We start from the raw sequence: 14,949 nt of genomic DNA on the forward strand, positions 1-14,949 counted from the left end.
TATAACTTTCCTTCAAATTTTCAAAATTATTTGCATAGTGTTATAATATTCACATGATATTTTGAAACCTCTGTTTTTTATCCCTAATAGGTATTTTTTTATTTCTGTTTTCTCTTCTTTCTTCATGAAAACTTTGTTAAAACTTTGTCCTATGACTCTCCCCACCCCAAAGAGCCAGATTTTAATTAAAAGATGTGTAGATTTGCTTAAAATGGCACAGTGAGGACTATGAGAGTGACTGGGAGTGTAGAGGAAACCAGGTGGGCCGTCACAGGGTGACTGGGGAGGCCTGGAAAATGCAGGCACATTACACTGTTCTCTAGTTTTATCAAAGTTTGGAAATTTCCACAATAAAAAGCAAACAAAGATAAATAAAATAATCAGATTATTTTTCATAATGTCTCTTTAGTTAAAAAATCCATGCTATTTTTTTTAACTCATATATGCTTTTACCTTTGTTTTCTAATTATTTTTGGGGGGTTTCTCTGTTCTTCAGTTTCTTTCATTTAACTGCTCACTCAAATAATTTCCATTCTTGTTTTCTATTATGCATATTTAAGCTACAAGTTTCCCTGAAAATGTCAATTTAACTTTATCCTACATCTTGTATTATGTAGTGCTCTTTTCTAATTAAAAAATTTTCCAATGATTTTCTTTAAGCCACGAAGTTAGAAGTGTGTTAAAAAATGTATTGATATATCAATTATTTGGATTTGTACAGATTTGCTTTGTGTCTATTATTAAATCATATTTGCTATTTTTTCCAATAATGTATATAATTTCTAATTGTTTCATCTTTTTGATTAGTTTTTGAAAGATACATTAGTCTCACTTAGTTGTGAATTAAGTTTCTGTAATTCTTTCAGTTTTATTTTTGTATCTCAAAGTTATGCTAATCCAGGCCTACTCATTTATGATTGTAACATCATCCTGCACTTTTTATTTTGCTACCTTTATAAATGTGTAATAGCCCTACTTTTAGCCCTAAATTCTGTTTCGATATCAATATTGCTATTCCAGCTTTATGTTTACTATCAATTCAAAGTATATCTTTTCCTACTGTTTTATTTTAAAACTTTTTATATTGTTTTATTTCAGATGTGCCTTTTATACAATCTCTCAGTCTTCAGTGATAAGTGAAATAATTTTTTTCTTTAATTAATTATAATTTTGAATATATGTCCCATCTGGTTGGGTGTTTCCAGTTATCATGCTCTTTTTTCTGTAGTCTCCTCTTTTCTTGTCCTCAATTGAATCGATGGCATCTTTTATCCTCTTTTCTTTCTTTCCAGTAATCTAGACTAATGGATAGAATTTTTATGTTTTTTTAGAAAATACCCAGATGCGTTTTAACTTTACCTTCTAGTGAAATGTCAAGGTAATACCTCTAACCTTCTTCCTAAAGAGACTAGGGCTTGAGCACACTTTTGCTACCTCTAAATGCCCTCTCTCGCTGAGTCATTGTCCACACCCAGAAGCTGTCAGCAGCTTAGGGTTGGTGCAGAGTCTTCAAGAGTCTCCATCCCACCCCCTAAAATAAAAGCAAAACCAAAACCTCCTCCATAAAACAGCAAGCAGTAGATTACTTATATCTAGAGAAAACATTAAGCTTTTGCTAAAGCAGGACTGTGGAAGAATTCAGAACCTAGCACCATGCCTAGTGCATTATATGCACCCATGAGTATTTGTTGACTAAATTAGGCATTTGAGACTCCCGGCCAAGATGGAGGCCTAGGTAGATACACTGTGCCTCCTTGTATAGTCAAAAGAAGGACACCAACAAATTTAAAAACAAAAAATAACCAGAACTGACAGAAAATTGAACTGTATGGAAGTCTGAAGACCAAGGAGTTAAAGAAGAAACATTCATTCAGACCAGTAGGAGGGGCAGAGATGGGCAGCCAGGGCAGAGAGGACTCCTGGCAAGGTGGCAGCTGGAAGACTGGGACAGGTGAGGCGGCATCTGGCAGACTGGGCAAGGCAGCGGCTGGCGGAGTGGACGGTCCCACATTTGCATGTGGATAAAGTGGGAGGAACAACTGGGGAGCAAAACAGATGGTGCAATCCAGGGGTCCAGTGTGGGGGAGATAGCCTCATAACCTCTGACTGTAAAAATCTGTGGGGGGTGGAGCGGTGGGAGAAACTCCCAACCTCACAGGAGAGTTAACTGGAGAAACCCACAGGGTCCTTGAATATATACAAGCCCACCAACTTGGGAATCAGGACCAGAAGGGCCCAATTTGCTTGTGGGTAGCAGAGGAAGTGACTGAAAGCCTGCTGAGAGCTGAGCAAGCACATTTTTCCCTCTCGGACCGATCCCCCACATACAGTGCCACAATGCAGCAACGTGGGTTGCCCTGCCCTGGTGAATACCTAAGGCTCCACTCCTTACTATGTAATAGGTGCTCTGAGACAAAAAAACATATGGCCCAAATGAAAGAACAGATCAAAACTCCAGAAAAAATACAACTAAGTGATGAAGAGCTAGCCAACCTATCAGATGCAGAGTTCAAAACATTGGTAATCAGGACGCTCACAGAAATGGTTGAGTATGGTTGCAAAATAGAAGAAAGAGTGAAAGCTATGTAAAGTGAAATAAAGGGAACCAAGAGTGGAGGGAAGGAAACCAGGACTCAAATCAATGGTTTGAGGCAGAAGGAAGAAATAAATAATCAACCAAAACAGAATGAAGAAACAAGAATTCAAAAAAATGAGGAGAGGCTTAGGAACCTCCGGGACATCTTTAAATGCTCCAACATCCTAATCATAGGGGTACCAGAATGAGAAGAGGAAGAGCAAGAAATTGAAAACTTATTTGAACAAATAATGTAGAACTTCCCCAATCTGACAAAGGAAATAGACATCCAGGGAGTCCAGGAAGCTCAGAGAGTCACAAAGAACTGGGACCCAAGGAAGCACACACCCAGGCACATCATAATCACTTTATCCAAGATTAAAGATAAGGAGACAATCTTAAAAGCAGCAAGAGAAAAGGAGACAGTTACCTACAAAGGAGTTCCCATAAGACCATCAGCTGATTTCTCAAAAGAAACCTTGCAGGCAAGAAGGGGCTGGAATGAAGTATTCAAAGTCATGAAAGGCAAGAACCTACATCCAAGATTACTCTATCCAGCAAAGCTACCATTTAGAATGGAAGGGCAGATAAAGTGCTTCCCAGATAAGGTCAAGTTAAAGGAGTTCATCATCATGAAGCTCTTATTATATGAAATGTTAAAGGGGCTTATCTAAGAAAAAGAAGAAGATCAAAAACTATGAACAGTAAAATGACAACAAACTCACAACTATCAACAACTGAACCTAAAAAAACCAAACCAAAACCAAAACCAAAACCGAAGTACGCAAACAACTAGAACAGGAACAGATTCACAGAAATAGAGATCACCTGGAGGATTATCAGCATGGAGGGGGAGGCAGGATAATGGGGGAAAAGATACAGGGAATAAGTAACATAAATAGTAGGTACAAAATAGACAGGGGGAGGTTAAGAATAGTATAGGAAATGGAGAAGCCAAAGAACTTATATGTATGACCCATGGACATGAACTAAGGTGGGGTAATGCTGGTGGGAGGGGTGTGGGTACAGGGTAGAGCATAATAAAGGGGAGGGAAAAAATGGGACAACTGTAATAGCATAACCAAAATATATTTAAAAAATAAAATAAATATGGTATTTGATTCTTTTCCTTTTGTGAGGTGTAATAATGCATCACTATTAAAGCCAGATACTTTAGATTTGGTATTTTTAGTCCTACAACAACCCTACTATGTGGACTTAGTTAAGTCTGTTTACAGGTAAACTGGCTCAGAGAAGTTCAGTAACTTGCCCAAGGTCATGTACAGGTAGCTACTAAGTGGTTTTTCTGAGATTCAAACCCAGTCCTGCCCTAGACCAGTAAGTCCTCAACTCTGGCTAACCTTCAGAATCACCTAGCTTCATCTTAGAATTAAATCACTATTCCTGGAGGTGGAACCAGCATCTGGTGTATTTTTTTTAAAGCTTTTAAATGTCTATTCTGTAACAGATTGGTTAACTGAGTTTCAGAGAGAGAATCCCACAGCTGAACCAGAGGTCAAACGAAGAGTTTCCTAATCCCATGTAGCCCTGTGGGAGCTTGACAGGGACCCTTCTGCCACTATCTGCTGCGCCACACCTGCGAAGGGGAAGGGCTCTGCTGGCAGACAGTCCTTGTCTGCCCCCTGGTGGGCTAAAATGGCAAGGGAGTACTATCTTGGGCAAAACTTGAAGGGTAAAAAGCTCTCTAGGCTACTGTATTGATCAATCCAAATGCGGCATGTAGTTTTATTTAAGCCGGCTGGTAAGTGGTGGTGCTTTACAGCATCCTCGTACTTGGAAGGAGTAGACACCCTCATCAACACAGGAACACAACCACTCTGGATTGGTGCAGTGCCTTGCCTCTGCTTGCCAACTTTAAACCAGGAGGCACTCCCTCGCCTAAGAACTCAGGGAGAAGATTTTAAAATCTTACCACACCTTTTATTAAGGTAGTAGAGTCTTGTGGTTCATCTTACAGGTTTTAGAGTCAAACACACCCAAGGACAAATTCTAACTCTACAATTTACTAATCTTATAAACTTTGGTGAGCCACATAGCATCTCTAATCCTCAGTTTTATCTGTAAAATGTTGTTCTAGCCCTAACTCATACACATGCTGTGAAGACTAAATGTGAAAGGAAAGGGCTTGGCGCTCTGCCTGGAATGTATTAACCCCCTCCACCCTCACGTTCACAAATGGTTATCACTCTTATTACTGAAATGCACCATGCTGCCAGGCCTGGAAAAACTTTCAAATGAGACAAGAATATTCTCAGTGCCACCTTATAGTATTTCTGCATTGGGGTCTGCTTCTCACCCCTCAGAGAGAATCTTCGGCTCCCCGCACTCCCCTTGACTATAGTCTTCCATGTAATCTCTCTCTGTGAAGAGAATGTAGAACTCTGATTTCCTTCATCCAAATAGATCTTGCATGTAGCCATGTCCTCATTCCTGGGGCATCTCACGTGAAAAGGATGAGGGGATGAGGAGAAACCAGCAAAGAGACTGAGGACTTGTGACTAACGCAGCGGGAGAGACGCCAAGAGCGCGTTATCCTCGAGGCCGCAGAGCGTCTCCAGATGAAGGCAACAGTCAATAGGCCAAATGCTGTAAGAGGCTGAGCAAAATGGGGACCTAGAATTGATGATCAAATTCCACAAAGCGGGGGTCACTGGTGACCTGGACAAAAACAACCTTAATGTGGTGGTTGTGAAACTCTGATTGGAGTAAGGCATTTGATACATCAAGCATAGACTACTCTTTTGAGAAGTTCTTCTATAAAGTGAAGAACTGGAGGGAGAAATAGTTTATTAAATGAAAAAAAAACAGCAGCATATTACCATGCTGGTGGGAATGACTTGGTGTGAGGGGGCAACTGATGATGCGGAGGGGAGAGGGAAGAAGTGCTAGACCAGGATCCTTGGGGGCGGGGGCTGTGGGGTGGTGGGGACCGGGAGTGGGCGCACAGGTGGAAAGCCCTCCACAGCGCAGAGGCAGGGCTTACTTATGAAAACAAGGGGCGGGGCAGCGTCTGTGCACACAGACGCCCTTGGGTGGGCGGATGGAAGGGGAGCCCGTGCACGTCCTCCCCAGATGGAGTGTTTTCTCAGTGCAGCAGGCAGCAAGGTCATCAATCTACGAGAGTGGTTGTATGAAGTGAAGTAACGTACCATCAGGTGAGCAAGTGATGTGTTCCGATTCAGAAATATAGAAAGGGATGACGATGAGGTCTAGTGGGTAAGAATCTTTTCTGAAAACACTTATAAATAATGGGGTTCACATGTAACTTCAGCTGAAATTCAAATAAAAATAAGCACAGTATGGGATGCTCTAAATTTTCTTTATTTTCTAATAGCTACTTAAACCACTCTACAAAATGCTCTATAACACTATTAAAAAGCTTCTGAAACATTTAGGGTGGGAATGAGACCCCGGGTACCTATCCATCAAAACATCATGCAAACACTTCTTAGAAGGTATTTAGCTTTGTGGAATTACTAACAGGTGATGGTACATTGTAGTTCCATATAGCACAGTGAGAATTTTCTCCAAGCATTAACTTTAAAATAAAACACACATTTCTTTTGAACCGCTTCAGATTAAATTGTTTTGTTTTTCCCAGAAGTTAAAACTAAATGCAGTCTCCTTTCCCCAGTCACAGCTGTGAGCTCACGGAAGATCTGTATACCCACTGCTGCTGGGACTCCTCATCTGGGGAGGCGGAGGGTGAGGGTTCGCGTCATCACAGGTAGAAGAGAGAATTGGCTAATTCCAAACTCGGTTCTTTGTGGATGCTTTGGGCCACGAGGAAGGTCAGCTTGTGTGCATACTGACACGGTGCTGGGATACTGATTAAGCCCTGAGAGGAAAACGTATGGGTGGTAATTAAGAGGATAACTTGTTCTTCAAAGTGATTTTTTTCTTGACATTCTTTCCTCTACTAGTTACGTATAAGACAGAGTATGTTTGGGAAGAAACAGTCACTAGACTCAAACAACAGAGGGCACCCTGCTCACTGGGAACTTGTGCTCCCTGGGCAGAATGGGGTGGAGGCCTGGCTGGCTTCAGGGTGCTGGGAGCTGGGAGCCAGCACACTTAGGGCTAATCTATGATTCCTTTCATTTAATGTTCCAAGGGGCTCTGAAGGAATCTAGGCCTTGGATTCTGAGAGCAGCCCTTGGCCTCATGCACAGGCACACAGAACAGGGCCAGGCCCACTACTTTCCCACCAGACATCCGAGCTTGCTTCACCTTCCTCGTCTGCAACAGGGAAATAACAATACCCTCATTTCCTCAGAGTTTTGCATAAGATGATGAATGTATATAATAAAGTCCTCTGAAAATTATAAATACTAATGTATTAGTAGTTATTTCTACGACAGACTGGCTTTCCCCCACTGTGGACTAAGGAGTCATTCATTCATTCATTCATTCCTCTATTGTGAAAGTCTGTCATTGTGCCAGGTGTAGGGACACAAAGGTAAACTGGGTAACAATTCCTGGGTGGGAAGCTTGAGTATCCGTAGTCAAGTATTAGTAACAGCTGTCACTCACCGGCCAGTTGAAGTACAAGTGGCACAGCTTGAATGTAAGTCTCTGCATGTGGTCAGGCTTCAAGCCATTGTCATCGTAGATGACGTTATAGTAAGTAGGATTCACAGTTCCCCGACGGGCAGACTGGCTGACCAAGTAAAAGTCGTACCTGAGGGGAAAATGAAATAAAAGTGAGAAAGAAGGCAAACAAAATAAGGCCAAACTTGAGCAAAACACAGCAAATGTTTTATTAAAAATAGGTTTTCGAAGAGCACTTGCCATTCAGGACGCGTGGCTTCTGAATCCACCACAGTGCCAAGGGGCGGGTTCTGTAAGGTGTGGTTCATTTCCACAAAGAATCGTGGCATGCACTTCTTCCTGACCACAACTACTGACAGTTTGGAGCTTGGAACCAGAAAGACAGAACAGTAAGACAGAGAGCACTAAAACCAAGCCACACAGCCTGCTGTTTCTCTTATTTGGTAATTTTGAGGAAATAAATGAATTAATAAATTCATTATAAAAGCACTGCAAAAAGAAATAAACAAACAAAAAAACACCCCCGATCTCTCCTCTCCCAGAGACATATATTATACAATTTTTAAGTTAGGGATTGTCCTCATTTGCTGCAAAAGTGGGGTAGGTCCAGTCATTGGCTAGTTTGTATCATTTAAAGGGGACAGGGAGGAATCGTCGACAGGGCAATCAACTTCAATTAGCACTTCTAAAAAAGGTTTTCCAGAATTACATGTAGAGACAAGATTTTTTTCCCATTAGCAATCGTCCCCCTAATTTTCACCTTCAGTCTTCCTCTCAGTGTCTGAATCGCAAAGGGAGAGCCCCAAGTCCCTCTGACTCCTCAAACCGTCACTCCTGAACACGCTCCTGCAAAGATGGATGGACGGGCCAAAGACACACTTGGGCCAAATGCTGAATGACGAGTGTTACAGTCAGCGTCTGGTAAAGCCAAGGCCAAATCCAAATATTGGCCATCACGTAAGGTACTTCTGGGATGCAGCGATCACTGTGAAATTTCATGGTGATCTCTGAATTAAATTGGTCATGTTTCCGATACTGAGACTTACAAGTCAATGTCACAGTGCAAGAAAACAAACGTCTTGGCACTGTCAGCTACCCTCAAATGGCATCTTGTGATTCTGAATTTACCTGAGGTCAGTGAGGAGCGAGAGATGTTGGCTCTGACAGTGTGGATGCAGCTGAGGGTGATATTGTCCCCAGGCTATTATGCTCTCCCTTCTATGTGTCACTAATGAGGTCCAGACTTAGCTCCTTTGTGGCTCTTGGCTGCCACACTTGGCCGATGGGGGTGACGGTGGTGTAACCCTACAGGTGGAGCACTGTGAACTGCTTGGAAGAAGATGCTTTCTGAATATTGCGAGATTACCATCCTCCCCCATTTTCCAGTTCTAACAATTTTCTTGCACTTGCCACTTGACATAATCAATGTTGTACTGAAAATGCTGTATGAAACGAGTCTAGAAATGTGATAATGGAGCAAGGTGCCTGGTGTTGGACTGATTTCCAGACGCACCTCAGTGCTCACAGCACTCACAGGCCTCTCAGCACCTGCCGTAGGCTTAGCAGCACAGCAGTGCCTGCACTGCGGAGGCTCAGCCCTGTGTGTGGATTTGGGCCTTGAATTTGAAGTCATAGCTTATCTTTTCCCCATGGCATGTTTGTATGTATGAAGCGTCTTCACCAGCCAGCAGCCCCGCAGGCCTTCTGCTGAGTCTCAGTGACAGCTGCTCTGTCTGGAGGATGTCACCTGCCTTCCTCCAGGTGCCACCACCCAGGCTATTTACATCAGACCATCCCGAATACCCTCCAATCTAGGGGAAATCAATTCATCCAAATGCAAAAACACAGATAAATTTAAGTACATAAAAAAAAAGACATGCTGCCATATAGTAATTCCAGTAGAGAATGACAATGTGCTATAACTGTGAGTGTGGAGAAAAAACAGCAATTTAATACCTCGTACTTGAACTTGCTTCCGTCACACTGCTCAGCAGCTGTGGCACTTCGTATTCGATAAGTGTTTTTAGCTGACCATCCCCTACACCGTCACGGTACACAACAATCCGGGCTGGCAAATCCTGATTGTACTTGTACCATTTGTTGAGTGCTCCTGCAGAATTCGGTGTGAGAAAAGAATGACTTGTCTGATGCCAGCAAAGCATAAAGTTCCCATTAAATATCAATGTTTAAATGAGTTTGCTATTTCAGACCGCTGTGCAATAGGGTGATACCTAATTTGGGTTGTATTTGCAATAACATAAAAACAGGTAACTTTAGGGAACATTCCTGCATCTTTGCTATTTGAGGAATCATAATGGTTTCTATGCCATATCAGATTCTTAAACATAGCACATCACTTCAGTATAATTTTAATAGTTAAGCAATACATTAAATTTTAATTCACACAATAGACATACAAATTCCCAAAACCGAAGTACTACTAATGTGGTTTCTTCAAGTCTTTAAATCCTCTCAATAAAAACAGACTGAGTAATTTTTGGTCATTTCCTTCTCTAGTGAGCACAAACATGAACACCTAAGAAAGACCTTGGCTGTCCCTCTGAGAGCATCTCTTCACATGGACTCACCCAAGCGGTTCCACGTCTCACTGACAATACAGCTTTAAAAACCTTCCACCCGACTCTCCTAGAAATCACCAAAAGAGCAGGGTTCCTACCCAACAGAAACTTTACATGGCCACTAAAAGAAGAACTGCCAGGTTTTGAAGTGAGGAGAAAGTAATGAAATAATGTAATAAAGGTGGAATGATCCTTTTTGTGTATATATTGTATATATAATTACATTAGTTTATTGTCCAGGAAATTCATTTTAGTTTGATAGAAGATCATATATGTAAGTCCATTACCAACACATATCACTAAATTCACTTTTTTAGGAAAAAAAATCTTTACAACCCGTTACCCACACTCCCATGCCCCCCAAAAAAGTTTACAGATGGGAAAACGCAGCTCAGGGGAGGGGTTGGGAATCACAAGCATGCTGCGTAGGAGTGACAAAGGCAGATCTGGGCCGGTCCCTCTTTCTGTGGAATCCACTGCGAGAGTGCCTTTCCTCGCGGGCTGTCTTCCCCATCTTCCCCTGCTGTGCCACACTTTACCCACTGACATCCCCGAAGGCTTCTCTCCTATTTCTAGACCTAACACTGCTCTGTCACAGTCCTTGTTCCTCCAGTGTAGGTTTCTTCTGGCTTTCCAACTATTTGCCAGAGCCATCAGCATTTACAAACTCTCCCTCCTCCTGGCTTTCTGTTATCACAGGCAGGTGACAATGTAGATTGTACAGTCTGACTGTTAGCCCGAGTCAGCACTCAGCTCTGGGGATCTCCAGCTGGCTGCCAGTTGACTCAGGCAGGCTTGGGGAGGTTGCTTCCTCCTATCTGGTCTCCTACAGACATGTGGACCTCAGATCTGAAGGAATAGACCTTGCAGCCCACCCACTCCACCATGTTTTTATTACCAGTCATGAAAACTTTTAAGCAATCTGCAACCTCAGTGGTTGTTCTCTGAAGGATACAGCGGGAAAACCACCTAAGGTAAGCAAAGAACATAAGTAAAGCTCAACCTCAAAATATCTATTATAAACATGCATCACGGTTAAATTAAGAAACAGATATGAATAAAAATCAATGTTGTTCATAATTTTGTATATGCTATATGATCACAATTAAATTTAAAACGTACCCTCCTCCAAAGTGAAATTTATCAAAAAGAGAAACTAAAGCAATGTGCTGACATCAGACACACTGAGTTCAAATCCTGGCTGGTATACCCATCAACTACCTGACTTTGCTATGCAAACCTAAGCTTCTGTTTCCTACCTGTAACGAGGAAATTTCCAAGATGGTATGATGGTTACTCCCTCACACTATTGTTGTAAAAATTAAATTTTATGTATATATAAAATTTGTGCTTAGCATAGTACTTGACACATAATAAGCAGCAGAGGCCTCTATGCTATGATTGTAAAGGAATTTATTAGTTTAGCAGATCTTCTACTTTCAAAATAGTCAAAGATTTCTCAAGCACAAACTTCCACTTCTATTAGAGAGTCTTTTAGACTTACAATCTTAACATGATTACCTTATTTAAATTTCAGACGCAAGTTTTCTTGCTAAAGTTATTAATTAATTTAAAGCACTTAGAAAATGAAGACATGACTCGATCACCAACTTACACCATACACAAAAATAAATTCAAAGTGGGTAAAAGACTTAAATATAAGTCGTAACACCATAAAAGTCCTAGAGGAAAACATTGGCAGGAAGATCTCAGACATTCCACGCAGCAACATCCTCACAGACACGTCCCCTAAAGCAAGGGACATAAAGGAAAGAATAAACAAATGGGACCTCATCAAAATAAAAAGCTTCTGCATGGCTAAAGAAAACAGCATTAAAATAAAAAGAGAACCAACAATATGGGAAAACATGTTTGCCAATGATACCTCAGACAAGGGCCTGATCTCCAAAATATATAAAGAACTCACATGACTCCACTCCAGAAAGACAAACAACCCAATTAAAAAATGGGCAAAGGACTGGCACAGACACTTCTCCAAGGAAGACATACAGAGGCCCAGAGACATATGAAAAGATGCTCAGCATCACTAGCCATCAGAGAGATGCAAATTAAAACCAGTCAGAGTGGCCAACATAAACAAATCAACAAACAAATGTTGGAGAGGATGCGGAGAAAAGGGAACCCTAGTGCACTGTTGGTGGGAATGCAGACTGGTGCGGCCACTGTGGAAAACAGTATGGAATTTCCTCAGAAAACTAAAAATGGAAATGCCCTTTGACCCAGCAATTCCACTGCTGGGATTATACCCTAAGAGCCCTGAAACAGCAATCCAAAAGAACCTATGCACACCAATGTTCATAGCAGCACAATTTACAACAGCTAAGTGCTGGAAACAACCTAAGTGCCCATCAGCAAATGAGTGGATCCAAAAACTATGGCACATTTACACAATGGAATTCTACGCAGCAGAGAGAAAGAAGGAGCTTATACCCTTTGCAACAGCATGGATGGAACTGGAGAGCATTATGCTAAGTGAAATAAGCAGGTGGTGAGGGACAAATACCATATGATCTCACCTTTAACTGGAACATAATCAACAAAAGAAAAAAGCAAACAAAATATAACCAGAGACATTGAAATTAAGAACAATGTAACAATAGCCAGAGGGGAGTGGGGAGGGGATAGTGGGGAGAGGGGTCTACAGGAGCTACTATACAGGACACAAGGACAAAATCAAGGGGGAGGGTAGAGGTGGGGGAGGGAGGTGGGACTGGCTGGGGTGGGGTGGAGGGATGGGGAGAAAATGCAGACAATTGTAACTGAATAAAAAAAAAAAGAAAGAAAGAAAATGAAGATGTGATAGGAATAAATAAGCATGCTATCAACACTGCTATACTTCTCCGCATATATGCAGCAATAATGACGCAGTTAGCATGCTGCTAACTAGCTGGACGGCCTTTATCTGCCTGACTAGGGAAGCGACACACAGAACAGGGATCTCTTTCAGCCTGGAATGAAGTCAGAGGCACGCTGCTATTTTTCCTATTTCCCATGTTCCCAATATATACCCAATTACAAATTTAATGGAGCAAATCCAACAGCTTAAGTCTAGACAGAAGAAATTTTGCCAATAGCTCCTACAGCCTCAAAACATGGAATAGTGACAGATATTAAAATAATTCTAAGAACTATAATTTAATAAGAACTATGAGCTCATATTTAATGTTAGCCCTAATCTTGCCTATGTATCTAATAGCTGTGTGAACAACCACCGTATCAAGTGTCTGTGAGCATTAAGAATGATAAAATAGTAACAAGCATGTACTGAGCATTTACATGGAATGAGTGGCAGCTTAGGATACAAATCCAGGCAATCTGATTCTCCGCTGCTGGACATAATGCACGTAAAGTTCCTAGTGCAATGCAGAAGTTCAGAAAACAAATGCACAAGAGTTTCTACATAGCCATCATTTTAGGAATACGACTGGCATACGAGCAATAGCTTGTCCTAATGTATGAATAAATGATTTTTAATGAGGCTATGTATTGCCCCAATATTATCAATCACATTTGTATATGTAAGTATAATTTATGACCCTAAGTGTTCATATCTTTGTAATGAGTAAAGAATACAAACTATTCCTTGCTGTGTAGTGTTTAATCAAACCACACTTAACAGTCTAGATAGTAGAAGAACATGTTAGGTCAATTTCAAAACTACCTGGTGATTCTGAGGTTAATACTGGCCACGAATCCAACCACCACGATCCCCTTGTTGAACGCATCTTTACAGACATCAATGCCAACTACCATCAGGGACTTTAACTGTAAAATTAAATTTTCCATGATTTAATGGGGTGATGTATTATTTCCCCAAACAATAACTTAATATGAAATTTAAAAAATATATCACTCCAGCTGTTACAGTTCAGTAGGTTGAGCACGGGCCTGTGAGCCAAAGGGTCGCTGGTTCAGATCCCAGTTGGGGCACATGCCTGGGTTGCAGGCCATGTCCCCAGTACAGGGCGCACAAGAGGCAACCACACATTGACGTTTCTCTCCCTCTCCTTCTCTTTCCTTTCCCCTCTCACTAAAAATAAATAAATAAAATCTTTAAAAAAAATTATCCCTAGTTATTTAATTAAGTTAAGCTAGGTGCCAGGGAGGTCAAGGTCCAGGTAAGGCAGATTCTTAAACCAGAAGCCAAAGAGTCTGAAATATGAGGGGAAGAATACAGTACACACTTTGCTTAAGAGACTCACTAGAGTCCAAAATAGCAACCATCCCGTGTGGAGAAGGCCAAGGGCCATTGGTTCAAAAGATTCTGGGAAAGTGGTCAGTCCATTTACCCCCTGCCTCCAGGATGAAGGAATCTGAAGAGGAATTCTTTTCTTCTTCAGATCTCTAAGGAATCCTCATCCTCACCTGGCTCTGCACCTCTAGGGGGTGCAATGGCCAATGGTCCCTTATTTCTCATCCCCCCCACTTTCTCCCACAGTGGCAATGGTTCAAGATAGAGAGAGGATTTTCTCAGTTTACAACACAGTTCGGAGGCTGAGCTCACAGACTCTGCCAGTTCTGCTGGATGGGTCTGGGAGGCCCATCCAGGGTGCAAGGCTACTCTGACAGTTAGCGCCTTGTGAAATCAGGTAAAGGCGGAGCCCAAGGAACAGATTTTAAATAGCTGCCAGAAGGCTCCAAATCAAGTCCCTCCAAGTCTATGCCAAACTGGATTCTCCTTCATGAAATATCTGTTACCAGCTTAACAGGAGCTCCCTGAGAGCGTGGGCATGCCTCACCTTTGCACACCTTCACGGTGGCTTGTGCACTGCCACAACTCAGAGTAGGGGCTCAACGAGCCAAACAATGCTTCTGGGACCATGCAAAAGTATCTGTTACTTTGATTTAACTTTTAAAATGAATTAATCAACTGATGGATTACTAAAAGGAGAAGAGTGACAGGCTCCTCACAGGAATCTCGACGGCCCACAGCTCGCCTCCGAGTTTGCAGGTCATCTGCATGGCGATCTTGGTGGCGATGCTCATCATCATTCCCTGTTTGTTCAAGGTGTGAACCAGCACACACTGGCTAGGGACGGGGCAGTCGCAGCTCAAGTATTTTTTAACGGACTCATAATAGCTCTGCTGATTGGAAGGCAGAATACACATTACCTAAAAACAAAACAAACAAAAAGTCAATTTGTTTACGCTTAAAAATAGCTTTATAAAGAAAAATGAACACATGGATTCTCCAAACATCTT

The 14,949-nt window shown here is 41.7% G+C and overlaps 1 protein-coding gene across 1 annotated transcript in view; it reads right to left on the reverse strand.

The window, feature by feature from the left end:
- Window positions 1-6,000: 6,000 nt before the first annotated feature.
- The window catches only part of PIWIL4 (piwi like RNA-mediated gene silencing 4), a 44,058-nt gene continuing 35,109 nt past the window's right edge, over window positions 6,001-14,949 (reverse strand). Inside the window, exons 14-20 of the mRNA XM_053924763.1 lie at window positions 14,659-14,859; window positions 13,409-13,512; window positions 10,625-10,695; window positions 9,104-9,257; window positions 7,388-7,513; window positions 7,130-7,277; window positions 6,001-6,434 (exon numbers count right to left, since the gene is read on the reverse strand). Coding sequence (XP_053780738.1) covers window positions 6,318-6,434; window positions 7,130-7,277; window positions 7,388-7,513; window positions 9,104-9,257; window positions 10,625-10,695; window positions 13,409-13,512; window positions 14,659-14,859 — 921 coding nt within the window. The 3' untranslated portion in view covers window positions 6,001-6,317. The remainder of the gene's footprint in view (window positions 6,435-7,129; window positions 7,278-7,387; window positions 7,514-9,103; window positions 9,258-10,624; window positions 10,696-13,408; window positions 13,513-14,658; window positions 14,860-14,949) is intronic.

This window comes from Desmodus rotundus, chromosome 5, assembly GCF_022682495.2.
Source record: "Desmodus rotundus isolate HL8 chromosome 5, HLdesRot8A.1, whole genome shotgun sequence".
Classification (NCBI taxonomy): Eukaryota; Metazoa; Chordata; class Mammalia; order Chiroptera; family Phyllostomidae; genus Desmodus; species Desmodus rotundus.